Source organism: Eschrichtius robustus, chromosome 6 (genome assembly GCF_028021215.1).
Source record: "Eschrichtius robustus isolate mEscRob2 chromosome 6, mEscRob2.pri, whole genome shotgun sequence".
Taxonomy (NCBI): Eukaryota; Metazoa; Chordata; class Mammalia; order Artiodactyla; family Eschrichtiidae; genus Eschrichtius; species Eschrichtius robustus.
In genome coordinates this window covers 18,077,657-18,104,791 of record NC_090829.1, presented here as the reverse complement: position 1 = coordinate 18,104,791, position 27,135 = coordinate 18,077,657, and the positions used below count along the sequence as shown (strand labels likewise).

The 27,135-nt window shown below is 40.5% G+C and overlaps 1 protein-coding gene across 1 annotated transcript in view; it reads right to left on the bottom strand.

The window, feature by feature from the left end:
• The window catches only part of PCCB (propionyl-CoA carboxylase subunit beta), an 83,635-nt gene that overhangs the window by 42,381 nt on the left and 14,119 nt on the right, over positions 1-27,135 (bottom strand). The window contains exons 6-9 of the mRNA XM_068545963.1: positions 18,914-19,024; positions 3,715-3,823; positions 2,320-2,440; positions 343-424 (exon numbers count right to left, since the gene is read on the bottom strand). Of these exons, the coding sequence (XP_068402064.1) occupies positions 343-424; positions 2,320-2,440; positions 3,715-3,823; positions 18,914-19,024 (423 nt within the window). The remainder of the gene's footprint in view (positions 1-342; positions 425-2,319; positions 2,441-3,714; positions 3,824-18,913; positions 19,025-27,135) is intronic.

Here is a 27,135-nt window from a genome sequence, read left to right as displayed (position 1 = left end):
TGAGGCTCCAAACAGAGGTACATGAAGAGTCATCCTGCCTCAACTCCAGGCTCTGGAGACACGGCCCTTACTCTATGGGTCTCAGAGTGCCAGCTCAAGAGCCCTGAGCTCTGCGGACCCACCTGCCACACCCCCAAGCCCATCCAAGCCAGTAGGGTGGCCACAGCCACTAGCTCTTCCCATAACACACTACTCAGTGCCCTTGTTCTGTGCCACCCCGTGCCCTGCCTGTGTTGCCCAATGGTAAGGCCTGTGGGTCCAGCACTTCCTCACTGAGCCAAAGCACAATGACATGCACATGGCTGAGCCAGCACAGACAAGACAGACAGATGTGGCACTTACAGAGTGTATGATGTCCACCATGTTGTAGGCTTTGGTAGATTCCAAAGGGACAATTGTATCAAGCTCAGGAACCAGACGGTCACTTTGGATAGAAAAAGCAGCAGATATAATCAACATGGAAGAGCCCGTTGCCTTCTGTGGGTGGGGAATGGGAGAGGAAATGGGGGAGACACAGCACGGGGGCTGGACTGATTCTGTCCCTGCTGGGCTTGCAAAGCAGTCCCCAAAGATACATTCCTTTGTTACCACCATATTAAACTGAACCTGAGCTTGATATTAACCCAGAAGATCTTTCTGTTTTCATTCTGAGGAAAAAAAAATGAGCTTATTCCCCTGAATGTGGAGATTCCTTCATTTATCCTCTCTGAACACCTCCTACATTCTAGGTATTGTATGGAGCACCAAAGGACATTGTAGTGAACAAGCCACTGTACCATCAAGCCCAGCTTCCCAAAGAGCTCGGCACCAGCGTCTTGGGTACAGCCCCACCCAGTAACAAAGTCCTCCCTTACTTTTCATGTGCTGTTTACACATATGCATACAGCTTCCCTGGGACTGAATGAAGAGGAGGTATGGCTGGGCCAAAGCAGGCTGTTCAGACATGTCTGGGCCCTCGGACCATAACACCTTCAAATGATGTCCTAAACCTTTCAAGAACCCCAAACAGGGCTTCCCTGGTGGCGCAGTGGTTGAGAATCTGCCTGCCAATGCAGGGAACACGGGTTCGAGCCCTGGTCTGGGAAGATCCCACATGCCGCGGGGCAACTGGGCCCGTGAGCCACAACTACCGAGCCTGCGCGTCTGGAGCCTGTGCTCTGCAACAAGAGAGGCCGCGATAGTGGGAGGCCTGCGCACTGCGATGAAGAGTGACCCCCGCTTGCCACAACTAGAGAAAGCCCTCGCACAGAAACGAAGACCCAACACAGCCATAAATAAATTCAAAAAAAAAAGAACCCCAAACAGTACAGCAGCTCGGAAAAGGAGGCTGTGCCCATCGCTTCTGGGTCTTGTGACCACCCTCCCTCTCATGACTACACACAGTGGGCCACTGATTTTATCCCCTGAGGAGTGAGGCCGAGGCAGACAAGGAGGGGCCCTGGGGACATGACTCTTCAGAGCATCCCTGGCCCAGACACGGCCCCATAGGTAGAAGCCCAGGGCAGTGTCTGAAAACGGCTTCTTCCCGAGGGACACAATTTCAAGTCCTTCTGCAGAAGTATTGCAGGCCAAGTGAGTGCTTCAAAATCAGAGAGGAAACAAAATGGAGAAGACAGCAGCCAGCGGTCTGGAGCTATAGTTCCCCAGCTGGGCTTCTGGCTTAATCTGCGGTGCCCCCCACATCAAGCAGTGGCCGGAATAGCACGAAGGAAAGAAGGTCTTCACTAGGTGGTCAGCAACACACCCTTCCCCAGGAATGCCCCGGCTTCTGGCCACAAGCAGGTGTGCACAGCACATTTCCTAAAGGGCATGCTGTCTGAATCATTTCACAGTGATTTATTTCATGTTAAGACCAAAAAAAAAAAAAAAATCTCTCTCAATTCTGGACAAAGACTCAGAAATAATATTTTTTTTGGCCACTTTTTACTCCCAAACTACTTGTCAGATATTACAGAGAGGAAAAACGTGAATAAAAATAAAATCTCTTGGGATTTCCCTGGCAGTCCAGTGGTTAAGACTCTGTCTGAGCTTCCACTGCAGGGAGCACGGATTTGATCCCTGGTGGGGGAACTAAGATCCTGCATGCCACACAGCGTGGCCAGAAATTTTTTTTTTAATTTCTTTTTAAATAAGTAAATAAAATCCTTCGTGGCTCCTATACCCAGACATGCCACCACCATGCCTACACCTGACTCCACTGCACAGTGTACTCCAAGCTGCCCACCAGGGCAGACCCTGGAGGTCCCGCCAGGGCACAGGGGCCAGAGAAGGACAAGCCAACCTGCAAAACAAGAGAAGGAGCTCCGGCCTGCAACTCACCTGGGATCATGGCACTCACGGACGGGGGCCGGGTCCTTATTGCTGAGAGGCAAGTAGTTGAAGAACTCCCGGAGATTACACAAGGCGTCAACGTCATTTTCAAAAGCTCTGTGGGCCACGCCTGAGAAAACAGGGAGTATATAATGGGCCAGGGCGCCTGTCAGCCCAGAGACGTAGCTTCATGCCCACCTGCCCCCTCCAGGGCGGGTCTGCAGCAGACTGTGCCGACAGCCCTGTCGCCACCCCCTCCACTGAGGATGGTACCACACCACACACCTTCAGGCTGACCCTCAGTCCATGCAGCCTGTTCTCTCTGCAAGGGTCACTCCTTTCATTATCCAGGTCTTTGGCCTAGTGTCGCCTACTTGCCGAGGCTTTCCCTGCCCCTCTCCAGAGCACAACTTTCCCCATACCCCTCACTCTCCATCCCTGGACCAGGTGGGAATTCTCATCACACTTTTCCCTGCAGCACCTATTTCCCTGTTTACTGCCTTACAGCTCCCCGAGAGTATCAGCTCCAACAGGGTAGAGGCCAGGCCTATCTTATCATTGCAGCCCAGCAACTGGAATAATGCCTGGTTATATGTCCATTAACACTCAAGAAAGCTGGACAATAAAAAATAAAAGGAAAACAGCTGGCACATGTCATGGTACTCAGCAATGGCAGAACAAAGGAGGAAAGAAGGGGAACCACGTGGCCCTGGTAAGGAATCAAGCCATCATTCCTCAAGAACACTCTGAAATCACAGAAGAGCCAAACAGGGCCATAGACATGATAGAGAAAGTGGGGCAGAAAACTCCCTCTCAGGTTCACCCCACCAGACTCCCTGCTTCTACCGCTGCCCCCAGAGTCTCTTCTCTACCAGGCAGCCCAACTGAGCTTTTAAAGTCAGATCATGTCATGTGTCTAATCCAACCACCCTTCTTGCCACTCACCAAGCACACCAGCCCCTCTCCTTCCTCAGAAGCCTCTGCCTGTGATGCTTCTCCCCTAGGTATCCACGCAATACACTCCTTCAAATCTGCTCAAATCTATTGCCCAGTGAGGCCTGTCCTTACCACCCTCATTAAAACTGCAACAATCCCAACTTCCTTTACTCTGTGCTACTTTTTCCACAGCACACATACTTTTATGAATCATAATTCTTATAACCATCATTCTAGTTAGCTCAAAAATTTCAAAGACTATGAAAGCATTAGTAGTAGCCTGTAATTTAATTTAACGAGTTTGAGATATAAATCCACCTTTATTACTGTATCTGTAGACAATACATGACACTACAGTCTACTCAAAGAAATTCTGTCAATGAAGTGGTATCTGTAACAGACTGTCACTTCTAGCAATTCCTCTTCTCAGTGTCTGACAACAGTAAGGTAAGCTTCGAGGCCTCTAACCTGACATGGTGGTGTGGGTCCTGGCACCCCCGAGCTCCTCCTGGGTAACGTCCTCATTGGTGACAGACTTCACAACATCAGGGCCAGTGATGAACAAGTAGGAGGTGTCCTGAAACCAGAGAATTCCAGAAAGTTCAATCTCAGAGCACCAGAACTCAATGGAGCCATAGAGTTCACACAGCCAAGATGACAAACGCAGAGAAGATAGTGACGTGGTGGCAAAACCAGGTTAGGACGCAGCTCACAGATGCGTATCCAAACTAAAGACCCACGTTTTCCCTGCCTCACTGTCTATCAAAAAACCTTCGTTGCCTGCTTCTCTCTCAGCAAAATGGCCTGCAGTATGGCTACCAATCATTCATCTGTAGAACACCCTAACAGGTGACCCTTATTCAGAGCTTGCTGCACACCAAGAATTTTTCTAAGCATTTCATGGGATTGTGTCATTAAAGCCTAGGTACTATTATCACCCCATTTACAGATCAGGAAACTGAGGCACTGTGATAGTGTGCAGCTTGCCTAAAATTAATCAGTCACTTTAAATGAAGCCATCTGGAGACAATGATAATCAATGTTTGGTGTTTTGAGAGAGTGACAGGCTTTAATTTTTAGTTTCTAACTTAAAGATGATAAAGACATATTGTAAAAAATTTAATCAGAATAGGAGATACAGTAGAAAGTAAGTCTACATGCAAGCCCTTATTTCCAGCCCTCTAATTTCCATCCCCAAAGGCGACCACTGTCAGTTTCTCTGACATCCATGCATATGAGCATTTATATATTTTTTCCCTTATTCTCTCTCTAGCACACTGTCCTACACACACTGTTCTCAAACTTCTTGAAGATTATTCCGTATCAGTATAGTAGGATATGTATCACAACTTACTTAACTGTCACCTACTGATGGTCCTTTAGACTGTTGCCAGTGTTTTACTTATAACAAGCAATGCTGCAATAAATATCTTACTACAATCATCTCTGTCATCTCATTGTTCATGTTCTTTGCCCATTCTCCTACTAGATAGTTGTTTTTATATACTAAGGACATTAGTCCTTAGACTATTATCTGTGTTGTATCAGTCTTTATTTTATGGCTCCTTGGTTTGGAATCTTGCTAGAATGGCCTAGCTAGAGAGGTCTATCTTCCACACTCCACACAAAGACTCAAACAAACGTTCATAAGAGCATTACTTGTAACAATCAAAAACTAGAAACAGAGACTTCCCTGTGGTGGCGCAGTGGTTAAGAATCTGCTTGCCAATGCGGGGGACACGGGTTCAATCCCTGGTCTGGGAAGATCCCACATGCCTGAGCAACTAAGCCCGTGAGTCACAACTACTGAGCCTATACTCTAGAGCCTGCATGCCACAACTACTGAGCCCGAATGCTGCAACTACTGAAGCCCACGTGCCTGGAGCCTGTGCTCTGCAGCAAGAGAAGCCACCACAATGAGAAGACCATGCGCTACAACAAAGAGTAGCCCCCGCTCGCTGCAACTAGAGAAAGCATGCACGCAGCAACAAAGACCTAACACAGCCAAAAACAAAAAAACTAGAAACAGCCCAATTCCATCAACAAGTTAATCTCAAAATAATTATCCTAAGTGAAAGAAACCAGCCCTGTCAAAAAAAAAAGAAAGAGTACATACTTTTTGTATATATTTTGTACATACAAAATGTCATTTTGTATGGTTCTGTTTATATAACAGTCTAGAAAATGCAAATTAATCCTGTGTGATAAAAAGCAGATGAGGGCTTCCCTGGTGGCACAGTGGTTAAGAATCCGCCTGCCAATGCAGGGGACACAGGTTCGATCCCTGGTCCAGGAAGATCCCACATGCCGTGGAGCAACAAAGCCCATGCACCACAACTACTGAGCCCATGTTCTGCAACTACCGAAGCCCATGCGCCTAGAGCCCGTGCTCCGCAGCAAGAGAAGCCACTGCAATGAGAAGCCCGCGCACTGCAACAAAGAATAGCCCCTGCTCGCCGCAACTACAGAAGCCCCCGCTCGCCACAGCAAGAGAAAGCCCGTGTGCAGCAACGAAGACCCAACACAGCCAAAAATAAATAAATAAAATTTAAAAAAATTTTTTAATTAGAAAAAAAAGCAGATGAACAGTTACCTAAAGACAAGGCTGGGAGGTAGGAAAGAATGAATTACAACAATACATGAGGAAACCTTGGGAAGTGATGGTTATGTTCATTATCTTAATTGTGGTCATGGCTTCACGGTTGTATACATGCATCAAAGCTCTAATTGCACAACTTAAAGTGTATGCAGTTCACCGTACATGAGTTATATCTCAAAGTTGTAAAAAAAAAAAAAAATTGTGGAAATGCAAAGGATCAAGAATATCCCATATCCATACCACTTAAAGAAAATACAGAAGGAAAACTTGCTGTACCAGGTATCAGCATTTGTCATAAAGCCATTGTAATTGAAAATATGGTACTGACTGGCACAGAGATAAGCAAACAGACCAAGAAAGCTCAGTGAAACACTCGATATATGGATACTTGATTCACAATATAAATGACATCACAGAGCAGGAAAGATTGTTCTTTTCAATAAAAGGCTCTAGGTCAACTAGGTATCTATACTGGAAAAAAATTTTTAAAAAAATCAAACTAGCCTCTATTTCATACTATGTGTAAAAACCAACTCCAACTTTAGATGCAAACATAATAATAAAACTTTTAGAAAACAGAAAGTATCTTCGTGACTTCAGGGTAGGAAAAAGTTCAAGAACTAAAACACACTACCCATAAAGTATACATATGACATTGGTTCTCCTAACAAAAGAGCACAGAAGCCAGCTTACAGGGACTCCCACTGGCTAAAGGAAGGACAATTTGAGCATCAAAATAATGATAGTACTGTAATGGAATATAAACCACAGAGTAAAATAGGAAATCCATGAACCCATATTAAGTCAATGAAATAAACAAATGCCCAAGAAAAGCAGGGCTCTTCCTTAGAGTAGATCACCAACTGATATGAAGCAAGTGGTGGAGCTGAAAAATAACCATCTTGTAAAGACTGGTTTGGACAAGAATCATCAAAAGATACTAAATCAAGGAAAAAAAGTATAATGTGGAACAGCATACTTGTATGGTCTCAAAGCATCTCCCCAGTGAGTATCAGTTACAAAGAAAAAACGGTAACTACACAGTGGAGAAACCAGACAACACCTCAACAATGATCAAATTAATGCACCAGTGAAGGGCAGATGGCCATCACTTGCCTCCAGATGTGATCATTTGAGCAGGATACAACATCACTAATGTAGTAGACAGGCTGGGATACCTAATCTGAATCTGATCGTGAGGAAATACCAGATAAACCCAAAGTGAGCAACAGTCTATGAAATAATTCATTCTGTAGCCTTCAAAATGTCATGACAAAGAGTCTGAGGAACTGTCACAGAGTAAAGGAAATTAATGCAACATGACAACTAAAGGCAATATGTGATCCTGAAATGGATCCTGTACTGGAGAAAGAAAATGCCATTAAGGACATTTTGGGGACAAGTGACCAAACTGGAATCTAGATGGTAGAGTAGACAACAGTATTATATCGGATAGACTACACGTTAGGCATATGTGAAACAAGTCTTAATAAATTTAAAAAGATTGAAATCATATAAACTATCTTGTTTGATAGCAATGGAATGAAACTAGAAACAAGAAAAACTGGAAACTTACAAATATGTGGAAATTGAACATCACACTTTTTTTTAATAAATTTATTTATTTTTGGCTGCGGTGGGTCTTCCTTGCTGCGCACGGGCTTTCTCTACCTGCGGCGAGCGGGGGCTACTCTTCATTGCGGTGCACGGGCTCCTCATTGCGGTGGCTTCTCTTATTGCAGAGCACGGGCTCTAGGCATGTGGGCTTCAGTTGCTGTGGTGCACAGGCTCAGTAGTTGTGGCTCGCAGGCTCTAGAGCCCAGGCTCAGTAGTTGTGGCACACGGGCTTAGCTGCTCCACAGCATGTGGGATCTTCCCGGACCAGGGCTTGAACACGTGTCCCCTGCACTGGCAGGCAGATTCTTAACCACTGTGCCACCATGGAAGTCCCAAACATCACACTCTTAAAACAGCCAATGGACCAAAGATTAAATCAAGGGAAATTAGAAAATACTGAGAAATGAAAACATACAAAAACTTACGAGATGCAGCAAAAACAGTGCTAAGAGGGGAATTTAAAGCTGTTAAACACACTAAGAAAATCAGTTCTCAGGGCTTCCCTTGTGGCTCAGTGGTTAAGAATCCGCCTGCCAATGCAGGGGACACGGGTTCGAGCCCTGGTCTGGGAAGATCCCACATGCCTCCGAGCAACTAAGCCCGTGCACCACAACTACTGAGCCTGCGAGCCACAACTACTGAGCCTATGTGCCACAACTTCTGAACCCCGTGTGCCTAAAGCCCATGTTCTACAACAAGAGAAGCCATCAAAATGAGAAGCCCACGCACCGCAACGAAGAGTAGCCTGCGCTCACCGCAACTAGAGAAAGCCTGTTCTACACAGTGGAGAAACCAGACAACACCTCAACGAAGACCCAATGCAGCCAAAAAAATCAACAAGCAAAAAAAAAAAAAAAAAAAGAAAGTAAGTTCTCAACCTAACTTTACACCTTAAGGAACTAAAAAAAAAAAAAAAAGAAAAGAAAAGAAAAAGAACTAAACCCAAAGTTAGCAAAAGAAAGAAAATAAAGATTAGAGCCGAGATAAATTAAAAATAGAGGGAGGAAAAAAAAAAATCAGTAAAACCAGAACTTGGTTCCTCAAAAAGATCAATAAAATTGACAAATATTTAGCTAGATGGACTAAGAAAAAATAGACTCAAGTTACTAAGATCAGAAATGAAAGTGTGGACATCACTACCAATTCCACAGAAATAAAAAGATTATAGGAGTACTATGAACAATTCTATACAACAAATTGGATAACCTGGATGATATGGACAAATTCCTAGAAACACACAACCTACCACCAAGACTGAATCATGAAAAAATAGAATATCTGAATAGACCTGTAACTAGTAAGGAGACTGAATCAGTAATCAAAAACCTCCCAAAGAAAAGCCCAAGACCAAATGGCTTCACCAGTGAATTCTACCAAACATTTTAAGAAAGATTAAACACCAATCCTTCTCAAGCTCTTTCCAAAAAATTAAAGAGAAGGAAATACCTCCTAATTCATTCTGAGACCCAGCATTACCTTAATACTAAAGCCAGACAAAGACACTACAAGAAAAGTACACATCAATATCCCATATAAATATTGCCGCAAAAATGCTCAACAAAATACTAGCAGATCTAATTCAACATTTTATAAGGAATTATACACCAAGACCAAGAGGAATTCTTTCCTGAAATGCAAGGATGGTTGAACACACCAATATCAATACACCACATTAAAAGAACAAAGGGAAAAAATTACATGATCATCTTAATGCAGTAAAAGCATGACAAAATTCAATACTCTTTCATGATAAATATACTCAGAAAACTAGAAAGAAACTACTTCAACATGATTAAGGCCACATATGAAAAACCCACAGCTAACATTATACTCAATGGTTAAAGACTGGAAGCTTTTCCTCTAAGATCAGGGACAAGGCAAGGATGCCTGCTTTCTCCACTTCCATTCAACACAGTATTGGAAATCCTAGCCAGAGCAATTAGTCAAGAAAAAGAAAAAGGCACCCAAATCAGAAAGGAAGAAGTAAAATTATCTGTTTTCAGATGACATGGATCTTATATGTAGATAACCCCAAAGATTCCACACACGCACAAAGTTAGAATAAACAAATTAAGTTGCCAGATACAAAATTAACACACCAAAATCAGTTGCATTTCTGTACACTAACAAGGACCAATCTGAAAAGGAAGTTACAAAAACAATTTCATTTACAATAGTTTCTAAAAGGATAAAGTACTTAGGTATAACTTAGCCAAAAAAGCAAAAAAAACTTGCACAGTGAAAATCATAAAACATTTCTGAAAGAAATTAAATAAGACATAATGGAAAAGATATCTTCTATTTATGGATTGAAAGACTCAATACTGTTAAGATGTAAAAACTACCAAAAGCAATGTACAGATTCAACATCATCCCTATGAAAATCTCAATGACATTTTTGTAGAAATAGAAAAGTCCATCCTAAAGTTGATGTGGAATCTCAAGGGACTCTGTATACAGCCAAAACAATTCTGAAACAGAACAAGGTTGGAGGTCTCACACTTCCTGACTTCAAAACCTACTAAAAAGCTACAGAAATCAAAACAGTGTGGTACTGGCATAAAGACAGACATATAGACCAATGGAACAGAATAGAGAGCCCAGAAATAAACCCTTCCATGCCTGGTCAAATGGTTTTCAACAATGATACTTAGACCATTCAATGGAGAAAGAACAGTCTTTTCAACAAATGGTGCTGGATCCCACTCCTGGGCATATATCCAGAGAAAACTCTAATTCAGAAAAGATAGGTGCACCTCAGTATTCATATTTATAGCACTATTTACAATAGCCAAGACATGGAACCAACCTAAATGTCCATCAACAGATGAATGGATAAAGATGTGGTATATATATACAATGGAATACTACTCAGCCATAAAAAAGAATGAAATAATGCCATTTGCAGCAACATGGATGGACCTAGAGATTATCATACTAACTGAACCAAGTCAGAAAGAGAAAGACAAATATCATATGATATCACTTATATATGGAATCTAAAATATGATACAAATGAACTTATTTACAAAACAGAAACAGACTCCCAGACATAGAAAACAAACTTAAGGTTATCAAAGAGGAAGGGGTGGAGAGAGGAATAAATTAGGAGTTTGGGATTGACAGATACACACTACTATATATAAAATAGGACAACAAGGACCTACTGTATAGCACATGGAACTATATTCAATATCCTGTAATAAACTATAATGGAAAAGAAAAAAAATAGTGCTAGGAAAACTGGATATCCACATGCAAAAACATGAAGTTGGACCTTATGTTACATCATATACAAAAATTAACTCAAAATGGATCAAAGGACTAAACATAAGAGCTAAAACTACAAAACTTAGAAGGAAACATACAGGGAAAGTCTCGTGACACCGGATTTGGCAAGATTTCTTGGGTATGATAATAATAGCAGAGATTACAAAAGTAGACAAACTGGACTTCATCAAAATTAAAATCTTCTGTGCAAAGAACACTAACAGAATGAAAAGGCAGCCCACAGAATGGGAGAAAATATTTTCGAATCATGATCTGTTAAGGGGTTAATATCAGAATATATGAAGAACTCCTACGACTCAACAACAACAATAAAATGATCCAATCAAAAAATGAACAGAAGACTTGCATAGACATGTCTCCAAAAAAGATATATCAATGGCAAATAATATGAAAAGAGGCTCAACATCACTAATCATTTGGAAAATATAAATGAAAACCACAGTGAGATACCACTTCACACACATTAGGATAGCTATTATCAAAACAGAAAACAAACGCTGGCAAGGATGTAGAGAAATTGGAACCCTTTGTGCATTGCTGGTGGGAATGTAAAATGGTGCAGCCACTGTGGAAAATAGTCTGATGTTTCTTCAAAATATTAATAAACAGAATTACCATAATACCCAGTAAGTCCACTCCTAGGTGTATGCCCAAAAGAACTGAAAACAAGGATTCAAACAGATACATGTACACCAACGTTTATTACAGCATTATTCACAGTAGCCAAAAGGTGGAAACAACTCAAGTGTTCATTGGCAGATGAATGAATAAACAAAATGTAGTATTACATACAAAGGTATATTAATCAGTCTAAAAAAGGAAGGCAGTTCTGAAACATGGTACCATATGGATGAACCTTGAAGACATTATGCTAAGTGAAATAAGCCAGTCACAAATGGACAAATATTGTATGAGTCCACAACTTCCGCAACAGAAAGGGCCTGGGGGTAGGGAATGGAGAACTAATGTTTAATGAGTACAGAGTTTCAACTGGGGTAGATGAAAAAGTTCTGGAGATGACTGGTGATGATGGTTGCACAAACAGAACTGCAACTTAAATCTTACCACTTAACCATTTCTTATGTATATTCTACATTTTTTTTAAAAATGTACTGTATCAGTGTTAAACTTCTGGACTTTAACAACTGGTTATGTAAGAAAACATCCTAGTTCTTAATTATATACTGGGGACATCCCTAGCGCCCCAGTGGCTAAGACTCCACACTCACAATGCAGGGGGCCCAGGTTCGATCCCTGGTCAGGGAACTAGATCCCACATGCTGCAACTAAGAGTTCGCATGCCACAACTAAGAGTTTGCATGCCACAACTAAAGATCCAGCATGCCACAGCAAAGATCCCACAAGCAGCAATGAAGATCCTGCGTGCCGCAACTAAGACCTGGCACAGCCAAATTAATTAATTAATTAATTTTAAAAAAAGAATTATATACTGAAGCATTAAAAAGGTAAAGGAACATGATATATATAACCCACTCTCAAACAGTTAAGAATTCTGTAAATTTGAAATTTCAAGATAAAAAGATTTTTTAAAAATTCTGCTCAAAGGATAGCATTGAGAAGAAAAAACTGAAGTCACAGAGTGGGAGAAGACAGGTGCAATATATATAATTGATAAAGAACTTACATCCAAAATATACAAAGAACTGCTAAAAATCAGTAAGAAAAAAACAAAAACCTCAATTTTTAAAAATGGGTAAAATAGATGAACGGCCATGCCATGAAAGAAACATGAGGGAATTCCCTGGTGATCCAATGGTTAGGACTCAGCGCTTTCACTGCTGAGGCCCAGGTTCAATCCCTGGTCAGGGAGCTAAGATCCCGCAAGCTGCGCAGCACAACCAAAAAAAAAGAAAAAAGAAACATATGAAAAGGTGTTCAACCTCATTAGTCATGGAAATGCAGATTAAAACAATGAGAGGGCTTCCCTGGTGGTGCAGTGGTTAAGAATCCGCCTGCCAATGCAGGAGACACGGGTTCGAGCCCTGGTCCGGGAAGATCCCACATGCCGCGGAGCAACTAAGCCAGTGCATCACAATGACTGAGCCTGCGCACCACAACTACTGAGCCCACAAGCTACAACTACTGAAGCCTGCGTGCTTAGAGCCCATGCTCCACAACAAGAGAAGCTACCGCAGTGAGAAGCCCGCACACTGCAACAAAAAGTAGCCCCCGCTCACCGCAACTAGAGAAAGCCCGCGCGCAGCAACAAAGACCCAATGCAGCCAAAAATAAATAAAATTAAAATTAAAAACAAAACAGAAAAAAAAAATGAGAGATCACACCACATGCAAACTGGCATAATTAAATTATGTCAATAAAAGTGCTGGCACGGATGTAGAACAAGTGAAATTCTCACACACTGCTAGTAGAAGTGTAAATTGCTGCAACTTCTTCAGCAAACAGGCATTACATAGAAAAGCTGAAGACATGTTTATCCCATGACCTAACATTGCTCCACCTTGAGAAACTGAAATATGTATGCGCCAAGATACATGTATAAGAATGCTTATATCAGAATCATTTGCAATGACAAAAATCTTGAAACAGAAATATCCATCAACAGTAGAAAGGATGAGGATCTTAAGATAATATACACAGCTACACAGCTATTAAAATGAACTACATTTACAAAGAACATGGATAAATCTTATAAACATGCGTCACAGTCACACACAAAAGAATGCATATTATATGTTTCACTTTACATTAAAGGTCAAAATAGGCAGCATTAACCCCATTGTTTAGTGAGGCATAATTAAAATTTTAAACTGTAGAGCAAAGCAAATTTTTACATTACCATAAAAGTTGAGACAAATACTTCTAGGCAGGATGGAAAGAGACAATACTGATTACGAGGGTAATGGGGGCAGGCTCCTGGAGGGCCATTTCTTGATCTGGGTATCATTTACATGGATCTGTACTTTATAATAATTGCTAAACTTCATGTATTTTATGTACTTCCCTGAGTATGTATTACATTAGAAATTTTAAATTGTTTAAAATTTTTTAATTAACTGGGAGAGGAGGCAGAGACAGAAGCAGGAAGACCAGTTAGAAGGATTATGCAATAATCCAGGTGAGGTGCTTGAATCAAAGTAATAGCGGTGTAAGTAATAAGAAGTACATAGGAATTTTATTATATTTTAGATTATATCCTAAAATAGAGCAAATATGATTTTAGACTGATTGAACTCGGAATGTAACAGAAAAATGAGTCAATGTTTTTGACCTGAGCCACTGGAAGGCTGGTCTTGCCATTTATTGAGATGGGGAAGGCTATAAGAGAGCACTTTGGGAGGGGCTCATTAGAGATCAAAACCTATCAATTTTGAGAAACCCATTAAAGTCCAAATGGAAATGTTGATAGGCAACTGAATGTTTAATCCTGGAGTTCAGGAGACCGTTCCATCCTGAAGAAATAGGTTTGAGAGTTGTCAGCATATACATAGATGGATATTTAAAGTCTTGAGGTAGGATAAGATCACCAAGGGAATGAGAGAATTGCTAGGAGAAAACCAAGGGAGTATAGCGCCCTGGTGTTTCAAAGAGGAAGAAGTGATGACATAGGTCAAATGCTGCTGGAAGGTCAAGTAAGATAGGACTGAGAAATGTCAATTGGATTTAATGATATAGAAATCATTGGTGTCTTTGCTACAAGAAACTGCCATTATCAGTGACCCTGAATAGAACAATATCCTTTCCATCATAAATTAAATGTCTAAATATATTTAGATCTATCTGTCAATTCTGTTCTGTTTCTCAATTCTGTTCTGTTCCCTGGTCTATTTATTTACAAATTGAACAAATAGTTTTAGTTATTTTAGCTTTATAACATATTTTCTCACCTGGCAGGGCTAGCCCTTCATTGCACTTCCTTCATGGAATGTCTACTCTTACATTGTAGTTTTCTTATTAATGTGAACTTGTCTAGACCTTTAAGAAAGAATCTGTTAGCATTTTTATTGTACTCTCATTAAGCACATGGAATAGTTAAGATGTAGAATGGTTAAGGCTTAATGATTAGTTGCGGAGGACAAGAAAGAGGAGGTGGTGCCAATATGCAGGTATTAATTAAAGTTCTGCAAGTGGAGGATGGGATTGCTTAGGATGAAAACACAGGATTAAAAGATACAGCGTACAAAAAGTCAACATACAGACATCAGTTGTATTCCTATACACTATGTACAAAATATACACTATATAGAAAATATCTGAAAAAGAAATAACACCTGCCCATTCACGATAGCATCAAACATTACAAAACACCTATGTATAAATTTAACCAAGGAGGTGAAAGATCTAAACACTGAAAATTATAGGACTTTGATGAAAAACACCAAAGATGACACAAGTAAGTGGGAAAAAAATCCCATGTTTATAAAAATATTGCTAAAATGTCTGTACTACCCAAAGCCATCTATAGATTCAATGCAACTCCTATCAAAATTCCAATGTCATTTTTCTACAGAAGTATGGTGTCACATAAAAAGAAACACAGACCAATGGAACAGAATCAAGAGCCCCGAAACAAACTCTCACGTATACAGTCAACGAATACTTGACAAGGAAGCCAAGAACACTAAATGGGGAAAAGATAGTCTCTTCAATAAATGATGGTGGGAAAACTGGATAACCACATGCAGAAGATGAAACTGGACACATATCCTACACCACTCACAAAAATTAACTCAAAATAGATTAAAGACTTAAAGACCCGACTCCGTAAAACTCCTAGAAAAAAACATAGGAGAAACACCCCCTGACACTGCTCTTGGCAATAATTTTATGGATGACACCAAAAGCAAACGCAATAGAAACAAAAATTAATAAGTGGGACTACTGCAAACTAAAAAGTTTCTACACAGCAAAAGCAACAATCAACAAAATGAAAAGGCAACCTACTGAATAGGAGAAAATATTTGCAAATCATATATCTGATAAGGGATTAATATCCAAAATAGATAGAGAACTCGTAAAACTTAACAGCAAAAAAAATTTTTTTTGATTAAAAAATGGGTAGAGGGGCTTCACTGGTGGCGCAGTGGTTGAGAATCTGCCTGCCAATGCAGGGGACACGGGTTCGAGCCCTGGTCTGGGAAGATCCCACATGCCGCGGAGCAACTAGGCCCGTGAGCCACAATTACTGAGCCTGCACGTCTGGAGCCTGTGCTCCGCAACAAGAGAGGCCGTGACAGTGAGAGGCCTGTGCACCGCGATGAAGAGTGGCCCCCGCTCACGGCAACTAGAGAAAGCCCTCGCACAGAAACGAAGACCCAACACAGCCAAAAATAAATAAATAAATTAATTTTTTTTAAAAAATGGGTAGAGGATCTGAATAGACATTTTTCCACAGAAAACATACAAATGGCTAATGAAAAGACGCTCAACATCACTCATCATCAGGGAAATGCAAATCAAAACCACAGTGAGGTTTTAGCCTCACACCTCTTAGAATGGCTATTATCAAAAAGACAAGAAATAACAAGTGCTAGTAAAGTTCTGGAGAAAAGGGAACACTTGTGCACTCTTGGTAGGAATATACATTGATACAGCCACTATAGAAAACAGTATGGAGGTTCCTCAGAAAACTAAAAATAGAACTACCAAATGATCCAGCAATCCCACTTCTGGCTATATATCCAAAGGAAATAAAATCAGGACCTCAAACAGATGACTGCATTCCCATTTCACTGCAGCATTATTCACAGTAGCCAAGATATGGAAACAACCTAAGTGTCCATCAATGGATGAATGGATTAAAAAAAAATGTGACATACATACAAATACACATATACACACAGAATTATCCACTGGATATCCATATCAATAAAAAAAAGTGACACATACATACACACAGACAAAAACAGAGAAATATTATTCAGCCATAAGAAAGAAGGAAATCCTGCCATTCGTGACATGAATGGATCTTTAGGGCATTTCACTTAGCGTATGCTAAGTAAAATAAGTCAGACAGAGGAAGAGAAATACTGTATGATCTCAATTATACGTGGAACCTAAAACAGCTGAACTCACAGAAAAAGAATAGTGGTTACTAAGAGCAGGGGCGGTGTTGGAGTGAGGGGAGATATTGGTCAAAAGATACAAACTTCCAGTTATAAGATGAAGAAGTTCTGGGGATCTAATGTACAACATGGAGATTATAGTTAACAGTACTGTATCACATACTTGAAAACTGCTAAGACAGTAGATCTTAAACGTTAATCACCACAAAAAAGAAATGGTAATTATGAGAGCACTAAGGGGGTAATCATTTTACAATATGTAAGTATCAAATCAACATGTACACCTTAAGGGGGCTTCCCTGGTGGCACAGTGGTTAAGAATCTGCCTGCCAATGCAGGAGACACGGGTTCGAGCCCTGGTCCGGGAAGATCCCACATGCAGCGGAGCAACTAATACCATGTGCCACAACTACTGAGCCTGCACTCTAGAGCCTTCGAGCCACAGATACTGAAGCCTGCGCGCCTAGAGCCTGTGCTCCGCAACAAGAGAAGCCACCGCAATGAGAAGCCCGTGCACTGCAACGAAGAGTAGCCCCTGCTCACCTCAACTAGAGAAAGCCTGCACACAGCAATGAAGACCCAACGCAGCCAAAAATAAATAAATTAATAAATTAATTATTTTTAAAATGTACACCTTAAACTTAAACAATGTTATATGTCAATTATATCTCAATATAACTGGGAAAAAATGCTTTAAAAATAAGACAAAGCAGGGCTTCCCTGGTGGTGCAGTGGTTAAGAATCCGCCTGCCAATGCAGGGAACACGGGTTCGAGCCCTGGTCCGGGTAGATCCCACATGCCGCGGAGCAACTAAGCCCATGCACCACAACTACTGAGACTGTGCTCTAGAGTCTGCAAGCCACAACTACTGAGCCCACATGCCACAACTACTGAAGCCCACGCGCCTAGAGCCCGTGCTCCGCAACGAGAAGCCACCGCAGTGAGAAGCCAGCACGCTGCAATGAAGAGTAGCCCCCACTCGTCTCAACTAGAGAAAGCCCACGCGCAGCAATGAAGACCCAACACAGCCAAAAAAAAAAAGAATAAATTAATTAAAAAAAAAAATAAGAGAAAGCAGTTTAGAATTTTCCAGCATGTATGTAGGGAGAGGAGGAAAGAATGGCCTTAGTCAGAGGAATTGATCCCACACCTCCATTCCTGCCAGGTAGGAAGACAACTGGGGTAGCACCACATAGGTATGGCATATATAGATTTAGTGGGCAAAGTTCAAGGAATCCTGCTTTGCTCAGGAAATAAGAGATGTGGTCATCTTAATTTTTAAAGTCCACCCTAAACTGAACATTGAACATTTAGGTTGCTTTTAATCTGTCACCAAGAAAGAATAGTTGAGTCAAGGGGTAAGCACTTTGCTAAACTTTAATTCCTACTGCCAAAGAGAAAAGTGTTTCCTATTCACGCTTCCTCTATTTACACTGTTTTCATACTGGATGACTCTCTTTCCTTTTTGCCCCCTAATTTGTCTTGACATTTATTGCTCATTATGGTTAAAAATATTTAAGAGGAAAAGACTGATTTTTTTTTTTAAGTATCAGGTTAAAGGTAATTACCCATGTATGATTTCAAATAGGCTTCTTTTAAAAATCATTTTAAAATATCATTTCATATAAATCATGTAATAAAGATATGTACCTCTTTACAATGAAGTTGGAGATCAGATTTACCATTACCATCACAGACAAAATGTAATAAAATGGCAAACAGCTAAAGAAATAAAGGTGGGACATAAGAAACAACCTCCTAGTGAAGCAGTTTACAGAAAAGCTTTCCATGAGAAACTTTCTGAATAGGATTCAGTAAACGATCATCTGTCTGGGTAGAGGATAGGACCTTTGATTACCTGAAAATCATTTGCAATTCAGATTAACAAGTAAAATCACCCACCAATGAAGGAGACAAGCACATTCTGCCACCGAACCCACACAAGCTACAGTCTTCATGCCAAAACCTTCTCTCCACCAAGACCTTATCAGCACTGCATTGAAATCCAATAATCGTGCAGATAACAACCCAGATCTGGGTCAGGAATTATTGTTATTTCAGGTGAGGTACTGCACAACTCTCAAAGGGCAGGAGAACCAGGTCCTTCTTTCTTACCTTTACCATGAACGTGAAGTCTGTTAGGGCCGGGGAGTAGACAGCCCCACCGGCACAAGGGCCCATGATCAGAGAAATCTGAGGGATGACTCCGGATGCCGTGACATTCCTCTGCCAAAAGAGAAAGGCAAAGGCATCTGGTTACAGAGGTGTTCAAGGCATTATCTGCAGAAAGACAGAGGCAACAATAAAAGCACATTTGGCTTTTATTCACAGAAATTCTATCCTAGAGACAAGAGGCCTAATCTGTACAGTTTCTTCCAGAATTGTATATGCAACTTTTCCCCATAACTGGTGGGATGGTTGGCATATTACTTTCTGGGGCAAGTAACCTCTTCTCTCCTTGGCAGGGCAGTAGTTCCCCCAAAGCTCCACCAGGACATGACCTCAGAGAGAATCCTACCACTCTCACCCCAGCTCTAAACACACCTCAGGCCAGGACCCCTGTGTGTACAAAACTGGCTGGAAGAATCAATGAAAACCTTAGGTGGAATATACAGGGCCAACACTTACCCTGGATCCATGAGCTCTACTTGCAGCCCCTTCACACTATCCACAGAGGATGCCCAACAGTTACAAGCCAAGGCTAAGAGGCAGGTGCTACTTTACTCAGTCTTCAATGTCTGCCCACCCCTACATAGGGCAGATGGGCAATAGGGAGGTGGCAGAAGGCAAAAAGGTTCCATAGGGACAAGGGTGTTGTGAAGAGCCAAGCCTCAGGCCACCTTCTAGGAAAAACAAGATTTCCCAGGGGGCTGGAAGACCCAGGCAAGATAAGAGCCCAATGACTCCTTGCCCATCCCCCAGCTTCTATCCTTCCCTGAACCCCAACAGCTTAAGAGAAGTATGTCCACTTTTAGCCCTGCCCTGGGTCTGAGACCAATTTCTATAATTCACAGGACATAGCTCAGGACAGCACAAAAAGGCATCCACAGAGAGGATTCTGAGAAGATGGTAGAATGGGAAGCACCAGGAATCTGTCTCCCCACCTGGACAAAAATTACACTGGCAGAATCTCTCTGATGTAACTTTTTGGAACTCTGTTAAGCCTACTGAAGGCTTATCATCCACAGGAAGATTTGGAGGGCAAATCGTGGTTAATTTCAATCAATTTCAACTGGTAGCACAGTAGCAGCTACCCCTACCCACCCCCTACCCCCAGCCATGAGGCATGCAGCTGTGCATGTGTTCCTGGAGTGGCTTACACAGAGGCAGACAAAAAGGACCCTGTCCTCCAAATATCGGAAATCTATGCTCCGACAGCCAGTTGTTGATTCTGATCAGAGGTGAAGCTAGGAAGTTAGGCAGCCATTGTTGTTGCACCTCACCCCACTGTTGCAAGCTCCTCCCCCTCCAGCTCAAAATCACTTGCATTAGGAAAATGCAAATCAAAACTAGAATGAGATACCACATCACACACATTAGGATGACTACTATCAAAAAAACAGAAAACAAGTGGTGTTGGTGAGGATGTGGAGAAAGTGGAACCCTTGTGCACTATTGGTAAGAATGTAAAATGGTACAGCCGCTGTGAAAAACAGCATGGTGGTTCCTCAAAAAATTTTAAATAGAATTACCAAATGATCCAGAAATTCTACTTCTGGGGATATACCAAAAAGAATGGAAAACAGGGTCTCAAAGAGATAACTTGTACACCCACATTCATAGCAGCATTACTCACAATAGGTGAAATGTGGAATCAATCCAAATGCCCATCAACAGATAAATGGACAAACAAAATGTGGTATATCTATACAACGGAATATTATTCATCCTTAAAAAGGAAGGAAATCCTGTCACATGTTACAACATAGATGAAACTTGAGGACATTGTGCTAAGTGAAATAATAAGCCAGTCACAAAAAGACAAACACTGTATGATTTTACTTAAGTTATTTAGTCAAAATAATACAGACAAAGTAGAATGGTGGTTACCAGGGGCTGGCAGAGGGGATAATGGGGGGTGATTGCTTAATGGGTATAGAGTTTCAGTTTTTGCAAAACAAAAAGTTATGGAGATGGCCCCTGTCCACCTCCCTGCGGCTGCCCCGCTGGCTGAAAATTTTCTCCAGGTGCGGAATTCCAGGCTACCACCAGCACAGAGCGTGCACGCCAGTCAGGAACCAGCCCACCCAATGGCCCAGGGGCAACGGATATGTCAGAAACTGAAGCAAGAAAGAACTCAGCAGAGGGGGGAGTCAAGATGGCAGACTAGGAGGATGCAGAATTCATGTCTCTGCACAACTAGGGCACCTACTAGGCACCGGTGGGGGACCACAGACACCTAAGGGGATGGGAGGAACCCCCAGCGACAGGGTCCTAAGCAAAGGCCCCGCCCCATGCTCAGGCGTCACCCCCCCCACGGGCCTAGGTCCCACCCCACCCTAAACCCCACCCCTGCCTATGTTCCACCCCTCCTAAACTCCACCCCCAGAGCCAAGGCATTTTTTTTCTTTTTCTTTTTTCCTCTTTTAGATTGGGGTTCTGTTTTACCTTGTTGATTCATTTATATTTTTATTTTTCCTAATAAACTTTTTATTTTCTAATTTTATTTTATTCTTCATACTTTGTTACTGTTCTCTCCTTTTGGCTTATTCCCCCCGCCCCCCAACTTTTTTTCTCTTTTTTCTGTTGTGGTTTTATTTTACCTTGTTGCAGTTGTTTCAATTATATTTTTATTTTTCCTAATATATTTTTTATCTTTCTAATTTTATTTTGTTTTTTATTCTTTGATATTATACTCCTCCTTTTCTTTTTTTTTTTTCTTTTTTTTTTGCCACACCACACAGTTTGCGGGATCTTGGTTCCCAGGCCAGAGGCTGGGCCCGAGCTCCTGTGGTGGGAGCTCTGAGTCCAAACTGCTGGACTAACAGAGAACCTCAAACCCCAGGGAATATTAATCGGAGTGAGGTCTCCTGGAGGTATTAATCTCAGCACCAAGACCCGGATCTATCCAACTGCCTGCAAACTCCAATGCTGGACGCCTCAAGCCAAACAACCAGTAAGACAGGAATACCGCCCCACCTATCCAAAAAGAAAAAACAAAAATGAAACAACAAAAAAATACGTTACAGACGAAGGAGCAAGGTAAAAAACTAAAAACCCAAATAAATGAAGACAAAATAGACAACCTACCTGAAAAAGAACTGAAAATAATGACAGTAAAGATGTTCAAAAATCTCGGGAACAGAATGAAGAAAATACAAGAAACATTTAACAAGGATCTAGAAGAACTAAAGAGCAAAGAAACAGTGATGAACACAATAACTGAAATTAATAATACTCTAGAAGGAATCAATAGCAAAATAACTGAGGCAGAAGAACGGATAAGTGACCTGCAAGATACAATAGTAGAAAGAACTGCCAAGGAGCAGAATGAAGAAAGAATAATGAAAAGAATTGAGGACAGTCTCAGAGACCTCTGGGACAACATTAAACACACCAACATTCGAATTATAACGGTCCCAGAAAGAATATAAAAAGAAAGGGTCTGAGAAAATATTTGAAGAGATTATAGTCGAAAACTTCCCTAACATGGGAAAGGAAACAGTCAATTGAGTCCAGGAAGCAGAGAGTCCCATACAGGATAAACCCAAAGAGAAACACACCGAGACACATATTAATGAAACTATCAAAAACTGAATACAAACAAAAAATATTAAAAGCAGCAATAGAAAAGCAACACGTAACATACAAGGCAATACCCATAAGGTTAACAGCTGATCTTTCAGCAGAAACTCCACAACGAAGAAGGGAGTGGCAGGACATATTTAAAGTGATGGAAGGGAAAAACCTACAAGCAAGATTACTCTACCCAGCAAGGATCTCATTCAGATTCGACGGAGAAATTAAAACCTTTACAGACAAGCAAAAGGTAAGAGAATTCAGCACCACCAAACCAGCTTTACAACAAATGCTAAAGGAACTTCTCTAGGCAAGAAACACAAGAGAAGGAAAACACCTACAATAACAAACCCAAAACAATTAAGAAAATGGGACTAGGAACATACATATTGATAACTACCTTAAATATAAATAGATTAAATGCTCCAACCAAAAGACAGAGGCTCGCTGAATGGATACAAATACAAGACCCATAGATATGCTGCCTACAAGAGACCCACTTCAGACCTAGGGACACATACAGACTGAAAGTGAGGGCATGGAAAAACACATTCCATGCAAATGGAAATCAAAAGAAAGCTGGAGCAGCAATTCTCATATCAGACAAAATATACTTTAAAATAAAGACTATTACAAGAGACAAAGAAGGACACTACATAATGATCAACAGATCAATCCAAAAGAAGATATAAGAATTATAAATATTTATGCACCCAACATAGGAGCACCTCAATACATAGGGCAAATGCTAACAGCCATAAAAGGGGAAATTGACAGTAACACAGTCATAGTAGGGGACTTTAACACCACACTTTCACCAATGGACAGATCTTCCAAAATGAAAATAAATAAGGATAACACAAGCTTTAAATGATACATTAAACAAGATAGACTTAATTGATATTTATAGGACATTCCATCCAAAAACAACAGAATACACTTTCTTCTCGAGTGCTCATGGAACATTCTCCAGGATAAACCTATCTTGGGTCACAAATCAAGCCTTGGTAAATTTAAGAAAACTGAAATTGTATCAGGTATCTTTTCCAACCACAACACTATGAGACTAGATATCAATTACAGGAAAAAAAACTGTAAAAAATACAAACACATGGAGGTTAAACAACACAATACTAAATAACCAAGAGATCACTGAAGAAATCAAAGAGGAAATCAAAAAATACCTAGAAACAAATGACAATGAAAACACGACAAACCAAAATCTATGGGATGCAGCAAAAGCAATTCTAAGAGGGAAGTTTATAGCAATACAATCCTACCTCAAGAAACAAGAAAAATCTCAAATAAACAACCTAACCTTACACCTAAAGCAATTAGAGAAAGAAGAACAAAAAAACCCCAAAGTTAGCAGAAGGAAAGAAATCATAAAAATCAGATCAGAAATAAATGAAAAAGAAATGAAGGAAACAATAGTAAAGATCAATAAAACTGAAAGCTGGTTCTTTGAGAAGATAAACAAAATTGATAAACCATTAGCCAGACTCATCAAGAGAAAAGGGAGAAGACTCAAGTCAACAGAATTAGAAATGAAAAAGGTGAAGTAACAACTGACATTGCAGAAATACAAAGGATCATAAGAGATTACTACAAGCAACTATATGCCAATATAATGGACAATCTGGAAGAAATGGACAAAGTCTTAGAAATGCACAACCTTCTGAGACTGAACCAGGAAGAAATAGAAAATATAAACAGACCAATCACAGGCACTGAAATTGAAACTGTGACTAAAAATCTTCCAACAAACAAAAGCCCAGGACCAGATGGCTTCACAGGCGAATTCTGTCAAACATTTAGAGAAGAGCTAACACCTATACTTCTCAAACTCCTCCAAAATATAGTAGAGGGAGGAACACTCCCAAACTCATTCTACGAGGCCACCATCACCCTGATACCAAAACCAGACAAAGATGTCACAAGAAAAGAAAACTACAGGCCAATATCATTGATGAACATAGATGCAAAAATACTCAACAAAATACTAGCAAACAGAATCCAACAGCACATTAAAAAGGTCATACACCATGATCAAGTGGGGTTTATTCCAGGAATGCAAGGATTCTTCAATATATGCAAATCAATCAATGTGATACACCAGATTAACAAATTGAAGGATAAAAACCATATGACAATCTCAATAAATTCAGAAAAAGCTTTCAACAAAATTCAACACCCGCTTATGATAAAAATTCTCCAGAAGCAGGCATAGAGGGAACCTACCACAACATAATAAAGGCCATTTAAGACAAACCCACAGCCAACATCGTCCTCAATGGTGAAAAACTGAAACCATTGCCTCTAAGATCAGGAACAAGACAAGGGTGCCCACTCTCACCACTATTATTCAACATAGTTTTGGAAGTGTTAGCCACAGCAATCACAGAAGAAAAAGAAATAAAAGGAATCCAAATCAGAAAAGAAGAAGTAAAGCTGTCACTGTTTGCAGATGACATGATACTATACATAGAGAATCCTAAAGAGGCTACCAGAAAACTACTAGAGCTGATCAATGAATTTGGTAAAGTAGCAAGACACAAAATTAATGCACAGAAATCTCTTGCATTCCTATACACTGATGATGAAAAATCTGAAAGAGAAATTAAGGAAACAATCCTATTTACCATTACAACAAAAAGAATAAAATACCCAGGAATAAACCTACCTAAGGAGACAAAAAATCTGTATGCAGAAAACTATAAGACACTGATCAAATAAATTAAACATGATACAAACAGATGGAGAGATATACCATGTTCTTGGATTGGAAGAATCAACATTGTGAAAATGACTCTACTACCCAAAGCAATCTACAGATTCAATGCAATCCCTATCAAACTACCACTGGCATTTTCCACAGAACTAGAACAAAAAATTTCACAATGTGTATGGAAACACAAAAGATCACGAATAGCCAAAGCAATCTTGAGAAAGAAAAACGGAGCTGGAGGAATCAGGCTCCCTGACTTCAGACTATACTACAAAGCTACAGTAATCAAGACAGTATGGTACTGGCACAAAAACAGAAATATAGATCAATGGAACAGGATAGAAAGCCCAGAGATAAACCCATGCACATATGGTCACCTTATCTTTGATAAAGGAGGCAAGAGTATAAAATGGAGAAAAAACAGCCTCTTCAATAAGTGGTGCTGGGAAAACTGGACAGCTACATGTCAAAGAATGAAATTAAAAACTTCCTAACACCATACACAAAAATAAACTCAAAATGGATTAAAAACCTACATTTAAGGCCAGACACTATAAAACTCTTAGAGGAAAACACAGGCAGAACACTCTATGACATAAATCACAGCAAGATCCTTTTTGACCCACCTCCTAGAGAAATGGAAATAAAAACAAAAATAAACAAATGGGACGTAATGAAACTTAAAAGCTTTTGCCCAGCAAAGGAAACCATAAACAAGACGAAAAGAAAACCCTCAGAATGGGAGAAAATATTTGTAAATGAAGCAACTGACAAAGGACTAATCTCCAAAATATAGAAGCAGCTCAGGTAGCTCAATATCAAAAAAAACAAAAAACCCAATCCAAAAATGCACAGAAGACCGAAATAGACATTTCTCCAAAGAAGGTTGCCAACAAACACATGAAAGGATGCTCAACATCACTAATCATTAGAGAAATGCAAATCAAAACTACAGTGAGGTATCACCTCACACCAGTCAGAATGGCCATCATCAAAAAATCTAGAAACAATAAATGCTGGAGAGGGTGTGCAGAAAAGGGAACCCTCCTGCACTGTTGGTGGGAATGTAAATTGATACAGCCACTATGGAGAACAGTATGGAGGTTCCTTAAAAAATAAAAATAGAACTACCATATGACCCAGCAATCCCACTATTGGGTATATACCCTGAAAAATCCATAATTCAAAAAGAGTCATGTACCACAATGTTCATTGCAGCACTATTTACAATAGCCAGAACATGGAAGCAACCTAAGTGTCCATCGACAGATGAATGGATAAAGAAGATGTCGCACATATATACAATGGAATATTACTCAGCCATAAAAAGAAACGAAACTGAGTTATTTGTAGTGAGGTGGATGGACCTAGAGTCTGTCATACAGAGTGAAGTAAGTCAGAAAGAGAAAAACAAATACTGTATGTGAACACATATATATGGAATCTAAAAAAAAATTTTAAAAATGGCAATGATGAACCTAGTTGCAGGGCAGGAATAAAGATGTAGACATAGAGAATGGACTTGAGGACACAGGGTGGGAGGGGGAAGCTGGGGCAAAGTGAGAGTAGCATTGACATATATACACCGCAACTAAGGAGCCTGCCTGCCACCACTAAGACCTGGTGCAACCAAATAAATAAACAAATATTAAAAAATAAATGTCAACTACAATTGGCACTTGCCATCTACCTCTACAAGGATTAAATCTTGTGCATTTGCAGCTGCTGACTTTCAACACCACCCCGAAAGGAGTTCAGGGTGGAGAGCTGAAATTAGGAACTCCGTGCTCTGGGAAAAACTGGCAGAACAGGTCTTCAGAATGTTAGATATTTTCAGGAGCCAATTTTATGAGCTCAATTCTTTTTTTTT